General features: G+C 29.7%; 2 protein-coding genes across 4 annotated transcripts in view; both read left to right on the top strand.

Moving 5' to 3' along the window:
- Positions 1-20,088, top strand: part of LOC108757279 (neurocalcin homolog) — a 194,457-nt gene that overhangs the window by 136,753 nt on the left and 37,616 nt on the right. The gene's annotated exons all lie outside the window — the stretch shown is intronic.
- Positions 1-20,088, top strand: part of LOC108757281 (neuronal calcium sensor 2) — a 71,657-nt gene that overhangs the window by 36,007 nt on the left and 15,562 nt on the right. For both annotated transcript variants that reach the window (XM_018501751.1, XM_018501750.1), the window contains exons 2-3: positions 14,177-14,295; positions 17,826-17,969. In XM_018501751.1, coding sequence (XP_018357253.1) covers positions 14,185-14,295; positions 17,826-17,969 — 255 coding nt within the window. In that variant the 5' untranslated portion in view covers positions 14,177-14,184. The remainder of the gene's footprint in view (positions 1-14,176; positions 14,296-17,825; positions 17,970-20,088) is intronic.

The raw sequence follows: 20,088 nt of genomic DNA, 5'->3' as shown, positions 1-20,088 counted from the left end.
TATTACTTAAAATTTATATTAAATTTTTAATTATTAAAATTTTAATTAAAAATCTAATATAAATAAATACTTTTAGTAATGTTAGTTACTGCTTCTTTCATTTGCATACATATTATATAATCCGTCAATCCATCTCAGAACAAAATAAATATGACACAGTACGTGAAGAAATTTAAGTTACACAGAATAAAAATATAAAGATGAATATAAAATGAAAAATTAATTAACAATTGTGAAATTTTAACTGTTTGTAAAAGTAAAAATTATAAAACATAAGGATTGTTTGCATTCCTTATTTTGTCATCAGTGACAGTGCGACTTGTCTTATTTGCCCGCGTTCTCGTTGCAAACTGGAAACTTCGTTTACAACTTCAAAGAGGAAAATTGTTTCGTTTTACTTGAACGCAATTCGCGTATTGGTGTGGAAGTAGCATTCGGAAGCATAAGACTTTTTCGTTTATGTTAAGGCGCTTTGACTTGTTTCTCGAAAGTTTATACGCGCTATTCCATTTTGCATCCTAATCTGCCCGCGCGGTCCGATAATGTGCGCGGAGAGTAAATTTGCAGGGCAAATGTACTTTGTTAATTAGTGCTTTTGCGATAAGACAACTGTATTCCAAGTGTCAGCATTATTATATACAGCGAGAAACTGTAGGACTTTAGAATTAGCTAAATGTATCGTAATAACACATCTTTGTTACTCTCGATTTTATTACATATAAAATTATTTTGATTAATTATAGATGATTATAATTGACGTCATTAATTCTTCTTTTATTGATTCTCTTTTAATATAGATGCATAATAGTACATTGAAAAATAAAAAATATTTCGCGAAATAAACTTTTGGAATGTAATTAAAAAATACATAATATTATTATAATAAATATTTATCACATACTTAACTCACATGGACTTGTTTCTTTCAAAATTTTAATTTGATGTTTTCTTAAAGTCATTAATAGTCAGTATATTGAAAGTTGTATAATAATAATTAATATTGAATTTACAAAAATATAAACAACAGCATGATACTTCTGAGAAAAGATACTTTCAAGTTGAAAAATTAGTATACTCTTTTGACTTCAATTTTAATTTAGCATGAAATTAAAGTTTAAGCACTTTTTTTAAATTTATTTCTATGGAAAGTAATTTGCATATAAATCCTTCCGCTTCTTGCATATAAATCCATTTTATAAATATATAATATTTTTTTATGTATTATTTTACTCTCTCTCTCTCTCTCTCTCTTATATTGTAATTATTATTTTAGTTAATATTTAAACTAGATATATTTACGAATCATTCAATTGTAATTGATTATCAATAATAATCACATTTATAATAAAATGTAAATAAGATAATAATAATAATGGCGAGGATAATATTTTTTAAATTTAATTAAAATTAAAGTAACACACACACACACACACACACACACACACACACTTTTTAAAAATTCTATTCAATCGCGCGCGCTACATTAGCAATGTTCCACATTGGCTGCGTTCGGAAACGTCGCTCGAATGCCTCCGATGCCTCGGATTCATCATCTGTCCTTGTTTAACATTTAATATTAATCCGAGCAATGTTTCTGAATGCAGCCATTGCTTTATAATATCATATATTTCTGTCTGGTTGTAGTGTTGATTAATGGTATAGTCTCATTTTTTGCTTTTTTAGTTATAAAAAATTGTATCTATTTGTTCTGACTATGAAAAACGTCTTCTTTTGATTACATGTAAATTGTACAGACGCTTTATTCCAGGCGTCATATTTCCTTTTTTTTTTCGCACAAAGAAAAAATTGACTACTTAAAAATAAACAGGATCTCACATTTAGTTTCATACCAGACTTTATCAAATTAGTCAACATGCGTGATTTACTACGGAAGTTCAGGTTTTTAGGTCAATGGGATTTGTGTGCGTGATCAAGTCACGTTTATTACCAGCTACTCTCGATTTGTCTTCTTTAGATCGGAGAGAACTCGAAGATAATTATTAAACTCGTCCGTACACAGGTATGTGCGATCGCGTTGGAATTAATTAAGTAACAATACGAAGTAATTTTGAATAAACAGTTTCATTATTTTCATGATTGGCCTAGCAGGGCATTTCATGAAACGCGCAAGCTTGTTTGATTAATCATCGCGGAGTAACATACCATGTTGATATGATGAATGAGAATGACATAAGTAACGAACACTAATGTTGTACACATCAGTGTGTATATATATATATAATACTTGGCAGTTGTACATTTTATCACATATCCAGCTTATAAGATTTTCCTGTTCACACGAGATCCTGTAAAAGATACAAAGGAATACTCTTAAAATCCTCTCTTTTCTGAAGCAGTGTTGAGAATGGCTTCAACACGTACAGAGTATCAGATGAATTTTATTGGCTCTCTTATTTTTATGATTTTGAAACGCTACATGGCTGGCTCTACGCTGAATAAAAATATATACACAGGAAAATATAAGCTTGTACAATATTGAAAAGAATTACGAGATGCGCGACGTGAGTTTATTGCTGCAATTATATAAAATGTATATTCATGTGCGCCTTTGTACTATCTTAGTGACGCAATCCGCGTGATAAATCCACGGTTGCGCACGGTGCAATACCGAACACGATCGAGGCAACTTGTTATCGCTTTAATATTCGAAGCTGGCGGACGTTGCAATGTTCCCATGGCCCGCCGGTCGGATTATTTGCCTTCCATTTCGTGGTGCATTATTGTGTACATCGTAACTATGTTAACGTTGTTCACGACGCGAGCGAAACATTACGCGTTAACACTGTTGCGCTTTTGGCATGGCATTATATTGTTGTTTTCATTGTCTTCGCTTGGTCGGTCGTTTCGGTCCACGAAAAGGCATCGCCATTAGAACGATAGTACATAAATTCACTGCTCATTATGCTGTTGTACACTCCTTAGTTCGAACATTACTCACGTGCGCAATTAAGCTGCTTAATTATGAGATGACATTAGATGAGATTTTTCGCACGTCCGAAATGATAAGAGGTACGTACTACAAGAATCCTCGGTTATTTATAAACTTTTCTGTGTCGCGAAAATAACAACAGTTAATAAGAGACTATTTTATAAATACATTAGCAATATTTTCTCGATTTATTTCTATATTAATATTATTACAAATAATTATTATAAACGTTATATTATGCGATTTTTTTTAACGAAGTAATAAAATATCGCTGTTTGAATATCACTGAGTACATTATGTAATGTATTTTTCATAATACCGATTGTTTTTTTCATATTAAGAATTGTCTAATTGTATTTTTCACATTAAAAACTTGTGATTATATATTATAAATGAAATGACAATATTTCATAATTTATTTTATTTAAAAAATTTTCAGGTATGTCACAAATGAACTAATGGTACAAAATATAACTGAATAATATGTAATATTTGATATAAATTAAAAAATATATGAAACATTTATATTAAATGAAATATAATTTAAATTAAAATTTTTTATTATATAATAGGAAATAGCGAATATGTTATTTGAATATATTATCTGAATATATTAAATAATGATTGCATTTAGCAGACAAAGCATCTTAGTGAACGCTGAGTGATTTGTTTTTATTATAATTAATTTTTACACTTATGTTAGATCCAACGAAGAATTAAACGCAAGAAAATAATATTAAAAATCATTGAACGCTTACTTGCATTTAATTCTTTGTTAAGTACAGAAATCAGTTGTAATAAAAAAAATCACTCAGCTCTTACTAAGTATTAGCATCTTATTAAAATATTACCTAAGCAATCTTAAAATAAAAACCAATTACATAGAAAATAATTGTTTAAAGCAATTAAAAACTTGATCCGGCAAATTTACAGCTGTATTATACAGACAGCCAGTTTTCTATGTTAAAGTAGCAAAATTTTACAGCTGAATAAAATTAGCAATTATTTATAATTATATGTAAAGCACAGCAAATTTATTAATACAGCTAACATAATTTTCTACGAAAATTAATTCAATATATAGATTACAATTTTTATCAAATATGCTAAGATGGCACAAATATTTATTGATATAATAAAAAAAACCTTATCATGCAAAAAATAGATTAAATGCAGTAAAGATATGACTTACTGCGTGAATTCATCATCTATAACTAAGAAGATTTGACAGTTTAACAAATTGCTAATGTTATTCAGTTGTCAACTTTGCTACTTTAACATAGAAAACTGACTGACCGTATATTACGACTGTAAATTTATTAAAAATATTAGTAAGTATAAGTACATTTACTAACTAAATAATTTATTAAAAATTTTGAAGTGAAGTTTTTAGCTGCGTTTTTTTCCGTGTAACAATTTTCGTTATTTGTTCTATGAGCATACACGGAAGAAAAAGATTTCTTAAAACAACTAAAAACTTCTCTGATTTAGCAAATCTACAGCCATAATTACGGACAGCTAGTTTTCTATGCAAAGTTGTACAGTTGAATAAAATTAGCGATTATGAATAATCATATTTGTTATAATGCACAGCAAATTTGTTAATACAGCAAAGATAACTTTTTACGAAAATAAATCTAATATCATACTTTTTGCTATTGTAAAGAAAACTAATTAGTAATTGTTATAATATTAGCAATTTTTATATAGTAAAGAATTAGCTGAATTAGCATACTGATAATTGCTTACGGATATAATTTTTTTGTTGGTCTATCAAATTTTAGTTACAGATGAACTTGCGTAGCAAGCAGTTTTTCTGAACCAACCAATCTACTTTTTTCTATTACACATATATCGGCCAAAATGTATAGAAACTAATTATAATAAACACTGAGCATTTACTGATATGTTTCATCTGCTGAATCAATTGTGTTACTCAAACGTACTCAGATATACTTAAATAACTATTCTATTTCCCATTGTTATATAACAAAAAATTAATATTTAAATTATATTTTATATAAATATTGTTACTTTATTTAAAAAATCGCCAAATTTTTGTAATTCACCTTGTATAATTCGATAAAACAATGATAATAAGATTTCTGGAAAAAATAAACGGTGAACACATTATTCGAACAGTGCTTAAAGTCGAACGGATTATATGCTTATTTGTCGAAATCTTGGAATTAGTCCGGGATTAAGTTTCACTGTCGCTGTTAATACAACAAAATCCGTAAAGCCTTTAAGGAGGACACATCGTTGAAACTCGCTTCGCCATACTTTTCAGAGAACGTACCCGCGGTATTGCCAGGAAATTTTAATGAAACTACCTTACGGTACTTTTATACTAGACCAGAGGCTCCAGCGGCGCGTACAATAACGGCCTTCAGAAAGTTTTGAGGGAGTTTGCGAGAAGCAAGGCTCCTAAGAAATCTTTCATTGCTGCTATTCCACGATGACGAGATTCGGTAAATAAAAACGGATAGTAGGCTACCGTTTGGTTACATTGCCGATGTATACACGCCATCGCAATAACACGGTTGATGAAAAAGTTCTCTATTTCGAAATATAAAATTATCTCTTATATTACTTTTGTATGTTTCAGACATTTATACATTTACTTAATTATACATTTACCTATTATTTTTGTATACATTTCAAACATTTATACCTACATTTCTGTAGAACTGATCATGATTTATTTCAATCGTCGAAGTATGCTACAAAAACTAGTGGTGACGACGACATGAAATGAATTAATTGTCAGTCTAATTTCATCGTATCTTTTAAATCTTAATGAGTAATTGGTTAAGTATCACGGTATAGTTAAGTTTTATTTAATAAAGTACAATAATATAAAACAAAATTAATGATATTTGAGATTAGTTTTTGCAATTAATCAAATATAGAGATATTAATCAAATAATTTAGATTTGTCATAAAATTTAAATGAACTCCACGCAACGTCATCTAATTTGTTGTAATTTTGCAAGTTAATTTATTCATTTTTAATATAGTTTTATAATTCTTTTTTCACGAAAATCAAATAGTGGTAACGTGATGTAATCTGAAAAACGAGAGTATCAAAATACGAGAATATTTTTGAATGAATATTAAGGAAACGATTGAAGAAGAAAAGCTCTTTAAGTCGAATATAATTTTCGAAAATGTAATTTTATTTATAATTCACATATTCATTCCTAAATGTTTACAATTATCCTGATTTCCGTAATATTCTCGAATTGCAACGTATCGAATTGGAACGTATCGAGCGCAGATCTGTAATTTTATTAATACAATATATGCGATTGCAACAACTGACTGTATACTTATTGCGCGATCGAATTTTCCGTTACCGTGAAATATCGCTGTATCGTTTTCCAGCACTTTACAGTCGAAGCAATAAATTGTATGTCGTAACGTTTACACATGGTAGCGACACTTTCCTCGCCTACGCCACAAAAATAGTTTTATAGCCAAGTGCTCTATTAATAATAGACATCGTTATTATTAATAGCGTACTTGACTGTAAAATCGTTTCTGCGTGACGAGAAAAAGTACCGCGCCTTGCCTATTTTGTCCATTTCGTGATGTATTACCATTGCAAAAATTGCAGAAATGAAGAAAAACTTCCTTTTTTTATTTGCCACAGCAAATATTGTGGTGTTTGCAAGCGATCGATAAACGACGTATGGTCAAATATCTATTTTAGGTACTGCTCTTCCCCGGCAATATCACGTTACGTGTTTACACAGTTGAGTAACAAGCTCGATTCTATGAGAGCGATATGGAGACAAATTACCCGAGGAAAAAAATGGCGCCAAAGATCAACCCATATGTTGCATGAAAAAGAAAGCTTAAAAATTTTTTTTAAATAAATATATATCTATCTATTATATACATTTTACATACACACATTATTTTTCTGAGTCTGTACTTTTTTTAATTATCATCTTATCACATATTAAATTCTTTTCTATTTTCTCTGATAACGATTGATGATAATCTTGAACAGAATTATGTGCAAAATGACAAAAATAGTCGAAATAGATGAAAAATAAAAATAAGTCGATAATCTCAAAATATCTTAAACGTATTCTTTTTAATCATCTGCACCTTCAATTCGGGGAAGTCGATTCACTTCGTTGAATCACATCGAATCGTCATTCTTACATTTGCTATTGTATCGAAAGCAAAGAGTATCCGATACACTTAATCTGCATTGGCGGTACAACGTTTCGTTAAAAGGAACATTCCGTGGATAATGCGGAAATGCTGCCAAGAACACAATGGCCACGGCTACTGAAGAACACTGAGCAAAAGAGACAAAAGGAGCTGCATATGAACGCATACGTCCGTTTTCTCCTCATATAAACACGCAAACTGTGTCGCGCGCCACGGCGCATTTTACGAGGACGACAATACGATGCGTGTGATGCGGATGTCAATGCAAACCGTCAATGAAACGCGCGCGGCCGGACGTTCCGGTGTTAATTCTTTGTGGTCGCCGGCACCGATCGGTCGCGCGATAATGTTATGCCAGCTGTGCTATAAATATTCTTTACATGCGCGTTTGTCACGTACGGATGACGGTACAGGCGTTTTGCTCACTGGAAGGGACCAATGCTTGCATGAATATATCCTGTGGAATCACTATTACCATCTTGGGATTAATGTTTCTTTTAAGGTGGCTTTTTCGATCAAGCCAATTTTAGGATATTAATTTTAAAATATCGGGACACAACAAAAAAAAATCGAAATTTTTCTTTATAGGTATATATGGAATTACAAAAACTCCTTATAATGTTAAATAAATTAAATATATATTAGATATATAGCTACGTAAGTAAAATATTGGTTACCCTAGTTCTTTTGGAAATCGACGGCTCTTTTGCCGGAGATAATATAGTTTCGAAATTGACGAAAAATTGTTACCTTATAGTGCTCTCTCTGAAAAAAAGTCAAATGTAAGTTTCTTTCTGTCGGAAATTTCTTCTCGAAACCGGAGGAATGTGGACGAGTATACTTTAAAAAAAAAAAAGGTCATTTAGATACAGAGCGTTAGTTAGAGATTCTTCTGTCATCCGGAGAATCGGAGATTTGTTCAAAAAATCAGAATTCCGGGTGAAATTTGGAAAGGTAACAACCGTATGGAACGTGAAACGTCACGTATTTGTCATAACTTCAGTGTTTGTGAATTTTAGTGAGATTTCCATGATGAAATTCATGCATGATTGTACGTGTCGTCCTTAAGTTTGCAGCGATCATAAAACTCGTGGAAAACAGTCATTTATAATAATACTATTACGGAAAGCTCTTAGCTTCTTCCATAATATTGATCATAAAATAAATTGAAGCGTTTACTTTTATTACCTTTATTAAATTTCCCTAATAATAGCCATAAAATAAGTTGAAACAGTTCTTATTATGAAAAGATGTAATAATATTACGTGGGATTGCAATGTGTGTGTTTTCATCGTACTTTAACAAAAATTTTTTAAATAATATTAACTGAATAATTTTTTAAATAAGAATTTTTGTCATCGCTTTGCTCATTAAAACAATTTGCAAAATTTTAAGAAAAATTTGTTTTAAATTAAAGCACGGCTAATCACTTCCTTTTTATTATCCCCCTTCATAATAAAGAAGTTAAGAGAATAATTATTATAATGAACGACTTCCTAATAATGATTGATATCATATTCGAGTACCGCGGGGTTACTACGCGACTTTACAGTTCCACTTTTTTAAGTACTATCGTTGAAGTACTTGAAATATTATTGTTGAAATTTATTCTTAATGATGTCTCTAAGAACAATCTACTGTGAGGTTAAATATGTTAATTTTTTAGTAACAATTTTATTTAATTGCCGATTCCACCAACAGCAAGCGTAACAAGAAAGTAAGAAACAGGTTTATTAGCAATTATAATCTCTCTGCCATTCTGAACCTCAGCACCAGCTTCTTTTCCTTGCATTATGCCTTAGATATTGTTAAGAAATAGTATCACATAAAGATAGTAAAAATGTTAACTCTTCCGTATTAATTTGAAATAATAATGAGATATGGATTATATTGGGTTAAAACGGAAGTTCGTAACACTACTTTATTTGTATTACATCTATGCTTTTAAAAAAAATTTGGCAATTATAACATTCGATAAAGCAAAGTTTAATTTTAAGAATCTGTTTTTTTAATTGCAGCACGTAATGGTTTTTAACGGAGTTTTGAATAATCAAAGTCAAAATGTTACTTTTACTTAATCCGCGACAATTCAGTACCAAAAAAAAACCTTAGGAATATTTAAGGAAAAAAAAAGATTTTATTTTAGGGAAAAGCTTTAAGCTTTTCCGTTAGAAAGTCGAAGATTTTTACAAATATTCTTTGGATACGTGACAGGCTCACAAAGTGACCAAAAAATTTCCTATTTTGTTCCTAGTGTGTGTTTTCTATGTCTATATAAAAATTTCCAAACTTACATAAACTCAAAAGATGTAATAACCTTTTGAAAGTAGAGATCTTAAGCTTTAAAAAATCCTTTTTTACATTTAAATTTTATCCTATTTCTTATGCTAATTTATTCTATATATCTACAATACTTTAAATTAGATTTCATTCATAACAAAATTACAGCTTGAATTTGAAAGTAACGCTACAAACTTTTGTTCTAATTTAATAAAAGTATCGGTAATGTATTTTTCTCTTCTACAAATTTTTATTTATTTGACTTAATTCATTTACAATAATTAGTTAAAAGGATGAAAATTGGACGTGGGTTTTAGTGCGTAATATAAATTAATGAACAAAATTTATTTTTAATATGTAAGTTTGAACATTTCGGCTTAACTTTTATTTATTGAAAAATTTCGAAAGATCGAATTCTCAAAGCATAAAAGTAAAGAAGAAAAGTGCATTGGCAACTGCTTATTATATAATCTTTGTCTCGCATTTAGAGCACGATCGATAAATTCCCTCTGACGGGATTCGTCGATTTTTCCTCGTCATTAAAACTTGCAGCAAGAACGAAACCTTCTTACGGCAGCGATTAATGTACAGTGAATGTGTGCCTAATATCTTTTAGTAATAGTTTACGACGTTCGCCATGATCGAGAGAGGAAAAAAAGAGCGAGAGAAGGAAGGAGAGAAAAACCTCGGGCATATAATTTCTTCTCGCGCGTGAACTTTAGAGTTTGCGAATATGGCGCATTAACTCAAGTGGCGGTTCGCTGTAGAATAATCGACGACTACCGAAATTCGAGCACGTATACATGTGGCGGCCCCGTTAATCTTCATCCGTACCTTTAATCTTGTAAATAGCTGGGGCGCGACTTCGTTGGCGTTTGGTCGGCGCCACCGCGAAACGCGTCAGCGTTAATTACATTTGTGTGTTTCACATTTCACACATTCGCGAATAACGCGGAGGCGCGCACTTTTGTTACTTAACGCGCGACACCATTATATCGTTTGGTATCGGTCGTTAAATCGGTCGGCCACGAACAATCATCGTTCTCAAGCCGGTCACGATCGCAGTCATTTCCTCCTCGTTGAAACGATCCTTGGCCCACCCTTTCCATCTTCGTTCCGACGGGAAACGAATAAGCCGCTCACAATTCCAGCCGCGTATCGACCAAAGCTCATTACGACATTACTCGTGCGTCAACGTCGGCATAACGATTAATTCTTTCTTTGTTATCGTGGTATATACAAGTTACCTGCATAGGTACTGCATAAAGGGGGATCAAGGCTGCTGAACATTTTGTTACCTACTTACGTTATTTTAAGATTAATCTTGAGATTTTTAAGCTTTTTTAAGCTTAAGTACTAATTAACTATATAATTTATACACTTATATTATATAATTAAGTGCTCAGTAACTATATATTCTTAAACTTAAGCACTAAATAACTGTATAATTATTTATGGAATTTTAGCATAATAGTTTTATTATTTTTCTACAATATTTGTGTATTTTGAGTACCTATATTTGACAATGATAAATTTAATACTTTATATATGTTCACTGCGTCTCAGATTTTAGCAACGAAAAAGTTGAACATTTTGCTTGTGCATTTATTTAGATAGAAGAATAATGTTGATTCTGAACTTTTTATCTGCTTGCTTATTGAATTTAATATCATTTTATGATAAAAATTACGTGAGAGATTTTCAGTAGATATTTTACATTAGTGTAATATTAAGATTTCACATTTTTTATCACTTGTAATTATTTTTTGCTCAGCTTTAATTTATAATTAATTTTGTAACTAAAATCTGTTATTTATATTATTAATTTTTATTTATTTTAGTCGTGTTTAATTATTTATATATCTCTTTATTAGATCAAGATAACCCTACATGGAATTCGTCGCTGTAAATGACTCATAAATTTTTGATCATAAGTAAATCTGAGAAATATAAAAATTATATTATTATAACAAAGGAAAATAATAAAATTGATAAATTGTTTAGAAAAGATTTACGTTTTTTTTTATTTTAAAATAATGTATAGATTTCGAAAAACGGAAAATATTGTATTTATATAATAATAAATTAGAAGACATGTATGAACATAATTACAAAAAATGTTTAGGAAAAAACATATATAAATATAGTTTTAAAATAAATATGTATATATGATAAAAAAGATATTAATCAAGTAGATGAAATAACTATAAAGTAACAATAACTCAAATAAATCAAAAGAAAGCATTTGCTATCAAACGATCAATATAAAACAAATCATGCTATTATAGCAAATAAATGAATATAAGTTTTATATGATAAATCAATTCTTAGCCACTCTCTTGTAATACGGAAACGATTAAGTCTGATCCTCCAATAATTACTAAAAGCATCTTGTTTTCTTGTTTGTCCTTTCTAATTAGTATCTACACGTGTATCTACGACTATGACGTACATCATCGTCATTCCAATCACGCGTTCGATTTCGATATCCTGCCATTTATGGTAACATTACGACAATGAATTTCAGTTGAGAGTGCAACCGACGAGCGTGCGTTGCGTGTATCATGTGCATGCAATATACGGCGCACTGTGATACACGACATCTCGAAAATTACATACGGTTTCTTACCACGTAACAACAGCAAGAACTTCCGTGTAGCCGTTATCAAGATCGCTCGGCTTTATATCGCAAAGTTGCTGGACCAAGGTATCAATTATATGTATTTTTCGCGAAATCTTGCAAGAAATCTGCTACTCGGAAACATTGTGTTCACATCGTCCTGTATTATAGACGAAAATTTTAATACTTGGTTTCTGTTATCCTGAAAAAATTAGAAATTTATTTTGCAATGTAAATATTTCTGTTCTATTTTTGTCTTCTGAAAATTACAACAAATTAATCTCTTTCTCCTTGGAATAAAATTAAAGCGTTAAAATTTCATACTAGAAATTTAAAATGCCTTACGATCGAAGCTGGATTTTCATTGCTTTTAAATAATTCAATCTTGAATTACTAATATGGATGTACTTGCATATATGTATACCATATTGTAGTCTTTTCAAACTGTAAATTGTTTTTCCGGACTATAAACGCAATTAAAACTACTCTAATAATCGCGAATTAAATTGATAAGCAATTTTAATAATTTGATGCTACAATCAAGCATCACATTATAAAGATATTAATATATTGAAAAACTGTTAATAAATTTATTGCGAAAAATATTATCTCGGCCGGAATATTTTTCGCATAATGTGCTGCTTGATTGTAGCATCAAATTATTAAAATTGCTTATCAATTTAATTCGCGTTTACTAGAATAGTTTTAATTGTAATGTATTTAATTATTTATAGTCCGGAAAAACAATTCGGCACGCAGTTTGAAAAGGCTACAATGCGATATATATACAAGTACATATATAGTATAAATTAGTAATTCAAGATTGAATTATTTAAAAGCATCGACCAGCTCCGACCGTAATAGGTATTTTAAATTTCTAATATTGATATTGTGTTTCTCACATATGACGTCTAAAATAAAAATTCTTAATATTGTTAAAATTCCATTTTGCTTAAGAATAAAAAGCGGAGATAATAAAAACAGTACTTATTAAAAAGTAAACGCAATTATGATAATATTTTTCCATTAAGCCTATAATTACAAACATATAATTTATATGTCTCATTAAAAATATTTTAGTATCTTAATAATTTATTATTATTATTATTTACATTTACATATTATAAAATTCTTAAAATTCTTTAATGCATTAATTTAACTGTCAAATATTTTAATATTAAATCCTCAGTTGTACTGTAATATTACAAAGAAATATCATTTCTTAATTTTTATAATAATATCGTACGCGCAACTTTTTTATACAATGATCAGGAAAGAATAAAATTAAATCGATAACATTATAAATTAGTAGGTACTATTTCTATAAATGCTTATACTTATTAAAGCGCTGTTTGAAAAAAATTTAACTTTAGAATAATAATTTTTATAAAACTTTATTATTGAGTTTGCTTAACAAATAATGTTTGTACTAAATTTCGTACTGTAATGTTAAAATTACTAAGACATTACAATAATATTGTTTATAAGCATATTGTACTTATAATAGTACTTAATAGTACTTAATAAATTAAACGAAATTCTATAAAGTTTTGCAAAGAGATCGATAATATTGACTGTTATTATGATGAAGTATGCAAATACCTTTTCCTATAAAATATAGAATAGGATAAAATAAAGTTAAAGGAGTAGAAGACACACACCCAATTGCATACCGATGTTATTTTACGAGTTTATAATTTGCTGAGTGCTGCTAACATAATTTACCGACATCAAGTTATGCGTGACGTGGTTGGCTCAAATTTGTCGCGTAGAAAGTTTTGCGAAAAGCGTGATAATAGTCACAATGGTTGAAATCATTAATCTAGACATAGTCTAAAGTTGAAACTGCACATCAGGGAATGAAAAAGATATGAGACTTTACTTCTTCAAATACGAAACAAAATGACAATAGATAATTCTTACCTGTAGAAATTAATCGTTCAAATTGATCACTCTTCTGCTTTTAGATATTAAATTAATCGTTAAATTGATTATCCCATCGCTTTATCTACTGCTTCTAGAAATTAATTTAATCCTCTGAATTGTGATAATTCTGTTCAATGCGATGAAAAATGTTTCCACGAACTGCTATAGAAAATTACGTTTATTCTTACGAAATGTTTTATTGATTGTTGCAGATATCAAAATGGGTTGTTTCGGAAGTAAAGATAAGTTGAGCAAAGAAGATATGGACTTCCTCAAGTCGCATACGCGATACGACGAAGCGACTATAAAGGAATGGTACAAAGGTTTTAAAGTGAGTGTTGAAAAGATATTACTGAATATTAAATTATGGATCAAGAATTAAATCGAATTTACTATAAACCGTCAATCTTTTCGATTTCGTATATTTCGTAGCGACCTCAATTTCGCTTCGTGTATTCTCACCGTAATCGTATACTATGATATATTACGAAAAGGAAAAATTTTACACTGTATCTCCAGCGTTGAAAGAACAGTTTCTAGAGAAATTGAAAGCTTTATTTATTTGCATGACCTATATATTGTTAGAATTCTTAAATCATTTAATATTTCCATTATTTTTCTGTGCGTAATAACGAGCATGAGATAATGCGAATACGCGAGCGTGCTGAAAAGATCTAGACAAGAAAAATTTGCTGCAGAAAATAACTAATTTAACGTTCATGTTGCAAATATAATTTCTCTCTAAAAATTTTTTCTAATACTGAATAACATTTTAACGTAATTTCTTATACATGATAAATGAATTATATGATAATATTCATTGCATTATTAATAATTCTATGCAATTATCGATTATTCTTTATTAGATACTAATTTACTAATTTATTTTTAAATATTCTTAATTACGTCTTAATATAGTTTTTCGTGATTACAGATATTTTTTTAAACATGCAATGTATATATCACGATAAAATAAAATATTGATGAAAGAAATTTTTGCATTGATTTATCATAAAAATGTTATACACAAATATAAGTGTGCTTCTATAGAGCCATAAAGTTTCATTAAACATGAAAACGTACACATAAAGAAGAAGATATGAAAAGAACATATAATTTAACAAATCGATCTGGCTTCTAAATATTTTGAAAAAATTGAATGAGAATATCTCATAATTTTCTGATGTATTAAAACAGAGCTAATTATTATTAATGGTACTAGTTCAGCGTAACAGTATTAAACAAAAATTTACAAATCGGTAATTTATGAAAATCTATATAAATGTATGATTAAAATTGATGCAAATTTATTAATAAATGTTGTCATGTATATTTATAACACATGTCAGTTAAAATCAATATGCAGCCACTCGTAGTCGCAATTATAACATGTAAAATACGCTGCGATATTTTCATAAACATATGCGGCCAAATGCTAAACTGTATCTCTCTTTTCTCCGTAAAGAAGCAGAAAGAGAGAAAGTGATTATACGAAATTATACGAATATTTAAGGTTATGAAATTGCATAAGTAAGAATTTGCGGTTAAATTATAACATATTTTAGCAAAAAATCTGTTTATCCGTAGTTTATTCTATCTCAGAAATATAAAACTTAATTTACGTATAACAACGTTTTTACAAATATTTTTAATTATATACGTTTTATAAATATATATTTATATATAAATTTATATTAACATATAAATATTTATAAATATTTATAGATATAAATTTAAATATAAATTTGAGTTTTATATACATAAATGCGAAGTACTCGATAATGTTATTGTTAACACTATTTATCTCATTATATTATGTAATGCTTTATCACATTTTATTAATAATTAAAAATTAAAATGTAGTATGAGTAATGGCATAATTAACGGTGATATCTTTATATCACTGTAATATTTAATCATCCAATGTTAATGTGTTATTTACCTAATAAAAAATAGTCGTTCGAGAAGCTAATTGTCAATGTATGATATGTTCGTTTATTATATGGCAAATATTAATTTATTTCTCACATATTCGACGCGTATAAATAAATCACATTGACGTGATGAGCTTCATAATTTACGTTTTAAATATTCAATATATTGAGACATGATGTACGTGCGACATTACAAATTTAACATTTAGTTATTGGGATAGATCATTATTAGATCTAACTAGAACATTATTATCTTAACACACATTATCTCATTCGCACAACACAAATAACACGTCTATATATAATTTATAATACAGCATATAATATAAATATTTATTTAGCGTTGCTTGAAACTACCTTTATAATAGTATGCTTATAATTCCATACAATTACGCGTACGCTGTCAACATTCGTTGTTTTGTCCCTGAGTAATTATCGCAATTTGATGCGAATGCATATGTGAAATAACGAATATTATGACTATCACACAAATTACAAGTATCTTTCGAATGTGAACTTAAGAGTTGATTAATTTAGAAAGTACTAACACATGATGCCAGGTTTATAAATACGTTAGAAAGTACCGTATTGTTAACAATATTTCAAGTATTCTTGTAAGATACTTAATCAATCTATATTATAGAAAACTCGCCCGAGCTGCGACAAGATTTATCAGGAACAGGATGTGACGTTTTCGCGAAAGTCGCTAGTGCCGCAGAAAAGTTACTTTCTCGAACAGTTTAAACGGGCGCGGATCCAAAGGAGCTCGTGGCGACCAGATTAATTAAACTAAGCAGAATCATTATAATGGACGTTCCGCAATCTAGTGGCGTTTCACAGCTGCTCATTACCCGCTTCCTCTCGTGCGATTTGCAATGAATCTCGCACACGAGATTCGTTGAGTCTGTGGATTGAAATAAATGAAAACTGATCACCGCGCATCGACCTTGGCGAAGAAGCGCGGTCGAAGGAGATTGAAAAATATATCATGCGGAAGCGGTGTCATTCGCTTCTTTTTAAAAATGAGACGAACGGCACTAGATTAAGGCCAATCTGATACGAGGGGAGCGATGACACTTTTAAACGACTTAATTTTTTTTCTCGGGATCCCATATCTTGCGCTCAACCGGCAAGACTGAGGTATATTCTGCGATCAATAGAACTTCACTATGCGGATGAAAGTCTTTAGTCAAATCGGTTAATTTAAACACGACATAATTTTAGTAAAGTATTTTTATTCAGACCGATTTAATATATATCTCTATATTTAATATATCTTAAATATATGAAGAACGTACTGACACAAATATACTCTTTTTACTTGGTATACGTAAGTGCTATTTTTATTAATGTAAATTTTGTTATTATTCAGGCATAACAGCATTTTGAACAACTTGGTTTCTACGTTACTATGACGTATTTAATTTTCCTATTTTCGAAAACAAAGTTTTAATGTATTTCTATAATTTAATGTATCTCTACTAAAAAAAAACATTGATAGTTAAATGATGAAAAAAATTAAAATTGTGAAAAGTGCAATAAAAAAATAATGTATACAGAATTGTGAAAATGTTATGCAGTAATTAACGTAGTGCGATTAAAATTTAACTTGCGTACTATAATTGTTATAATTACATTATTCCAACTAATATATAATTATATTATTTTATTAGATAATTATATACCTTAGGAATGGAAAAAAAGATGGAGATAAAACACGACAAAGATATAATAAAAGTATCGAGCTATTATTGCACATTTATAAGTATACTAATAATACTTAAAGAGAGAATACAAATAGTTCAATAAATAGGAACAAAGAGGAGTAGTCCAAAAATTATGTTAGAATAGAAATGCATTACATATATGTAACATAAAAAATCCTAGCTCGAGAATTCACGGTCTTGTGTTCTTTCGAATGTTACAGCAAGACTGTCCTAATGGCAGGTTAACGCCGGCGAAATTTGTCGACATGTACAAAATGTTCTTCCCATCCGGTAACGCGGAAGAATTCTGCGACCACGTGTTCCGCACATTCGACATGGACAAGAATGGCTACATCGACTTTAAGGTGAGTCCCGCAAGTATTTTACGACATACAATTGGCACAAACTGCTGTAATGAACCATGTAATAACTACCGTGCTCCCGACGGATCCTCCAAAGAAGATACGTGTCACGCCACGTACTTGTCGTACATCGATCATTCCACGTGATTAAACATAATTGCGACAAAATCTGCTCGCCTGAGCGACTCAAAGAAGTGCGTTATAGTCGCCGCAATACTTTCATCGCGAAGAGAAGATTGCACTTTTATGACGTGAAAATATCGTTCGTTTGAATTTAGGTCGACTGGCGCGAGACGGGAAGTTTGAATATCGGAAATTTATCGAGAATTGTAATCTATATGCACAGTGAGAAGAAACGATTGGTTAACAACGTGTAAAGACGATAAAATGATGTACTAAGACACAAAAGATTTCCATCTTGGCATGGAAGCGCGCAAAGAAACGTGAGCGGTGCTACACCCGATTATACGCTCGACAAATGCGACGACATAAATCTTTTCTGAGACTTCAGATCGCGTATTCCTTCATACCCGATTATCCGTGATTGTGAATTTATGTTCTTTATAATCCGCGTAAATCATTAATAATGCATTATTCATACGACGCGATGTAAGTATTACAACCAAGCTCTCCATCATTATTCGTGGTCCCTTCTCGCTCCGTAGCTTCGTAACTGCCTTGACTTGACTCGAAATTTTCCAAGAGAAGTGCCTCACGTTACACATGGTTTCCGTTTGTAAGCACAGAGAGCGAATATTCTTGTTCGTCATCTCGGTATGCTAATCGGTAATTTAATATAGTTCGCCAAAGGTGCGACGAGTCGCGTGTTTGCCTGCCGGCGATAATAGCTATTTGATATCTGACCCGAATACGCCGGATAAAACCCTAAGCTTTGTCTAACATCGTGCTTTGTAAGGTGATCTCGCATCGCATCGCTGATCAAAGTTATTCTAGAGGAACTATATAATTTACCATAGAAAGGCAAATTCTTCGGATGTAAATGACGCACAATTTTTTTCAGCTATTTCACCGTGTCAAAAATCATCTCGTCTTGTTCTTATCTCACCGTCGTTGTATTTTTAATTTTCAAGAAAGCATCATTCTTGATGCGATCCTTATAATAAATTATAAAATTTATTAATATATTAATATTCTTATTATAATGTTTTTATTTCTTAAAGATAATTTAGAGGATATAATAAAAAAAATAATATGAGTAGACAATTTTATATATAAAATATATAAAATCAGCATACAAACTATGAAAAGTAGAGAAAAGTGTAATATTGTAATTTTATTGAATTGTATAATTATATGTATAATTTTATACAATATATATATAATTACAAAAGGATTTAAAAATAACAATTGTATTTATTTTTACATTATTACAACAATTACATTGAAAGAAAATATCGTGATATTACACATTACAGTCATTTTCTTCCATGTGTCTAATATGCTAAAGATAAAATAAATAAAAGAGAGAAGTAGCGAGAGAGAAAATTACTTGCACTTTGAAATGTTATTAGAAATTTTATATTACGTATTCGGATTAATGTAATGTATAGGAATAAATTAAAAATCTTAATATTCTCTACAATAATTGTATATACTGCGGTTAATTTAATTCACATTGCATTAATATTATTATATTATTAAAAAGTAATATAATACAGTAATATTAAATTGTTTATCTCATTTTGTGAAATGTATTAACGAAAAAACGTTAAACTAGATGACACTAGATTTTGTACAAAAATGTAATCAGAAAAATATTTGATAAGAACACTGTTTTATAAGATTTCAGATTAATATTAGGTTGAGTAAAAAGTCATCGCGTATTTTTTAGCTCAAAGTTGTATATACAATATCTTCGTCAATAATGAATGAAATTCAAATTTAAAAAAAGGGTTTTAAAGCTTGAAATCTCTACTTTTAAAAGCTTATCACATTTTTTAAGTTTATATGAGTTTGATAATTTTTATATACCAAAAACTACGAGCTGAAAAAGACAAAAAATTTTCTTCTTCACTTTGTGGATTTGTAATTTGTGTCCAAAACGAATTTGAGAAAATTTTCGATTACCTATCGTGAAAGCTTGATACTTTCCCTATAAAAT

Source organism: Trachymyrmex septentrionalis, unplaced genomic scaffold (genome assembly GCF_001594115.1).
Source record: "Trachymyrmex septentrionalis isolate Tsep2-gDNA-1 unplaced genomic scaffold, Tsep1.0 scaffold136, whole genome shotgun sequence".
NCBI classification, from domain to species: domain Eukaryota; kingdom Metazoa; phylum Arthropoda; class Insecta; order Hymenoptera; family Formicidae; genus Trachymyrmex; species Trachymyrmex septentrionalis.
The sequence above is the reverse complement of the archived record's forward strand: the minus strand, read 5'-3'. Positions and strand labels throughout refer to the sequence as shown.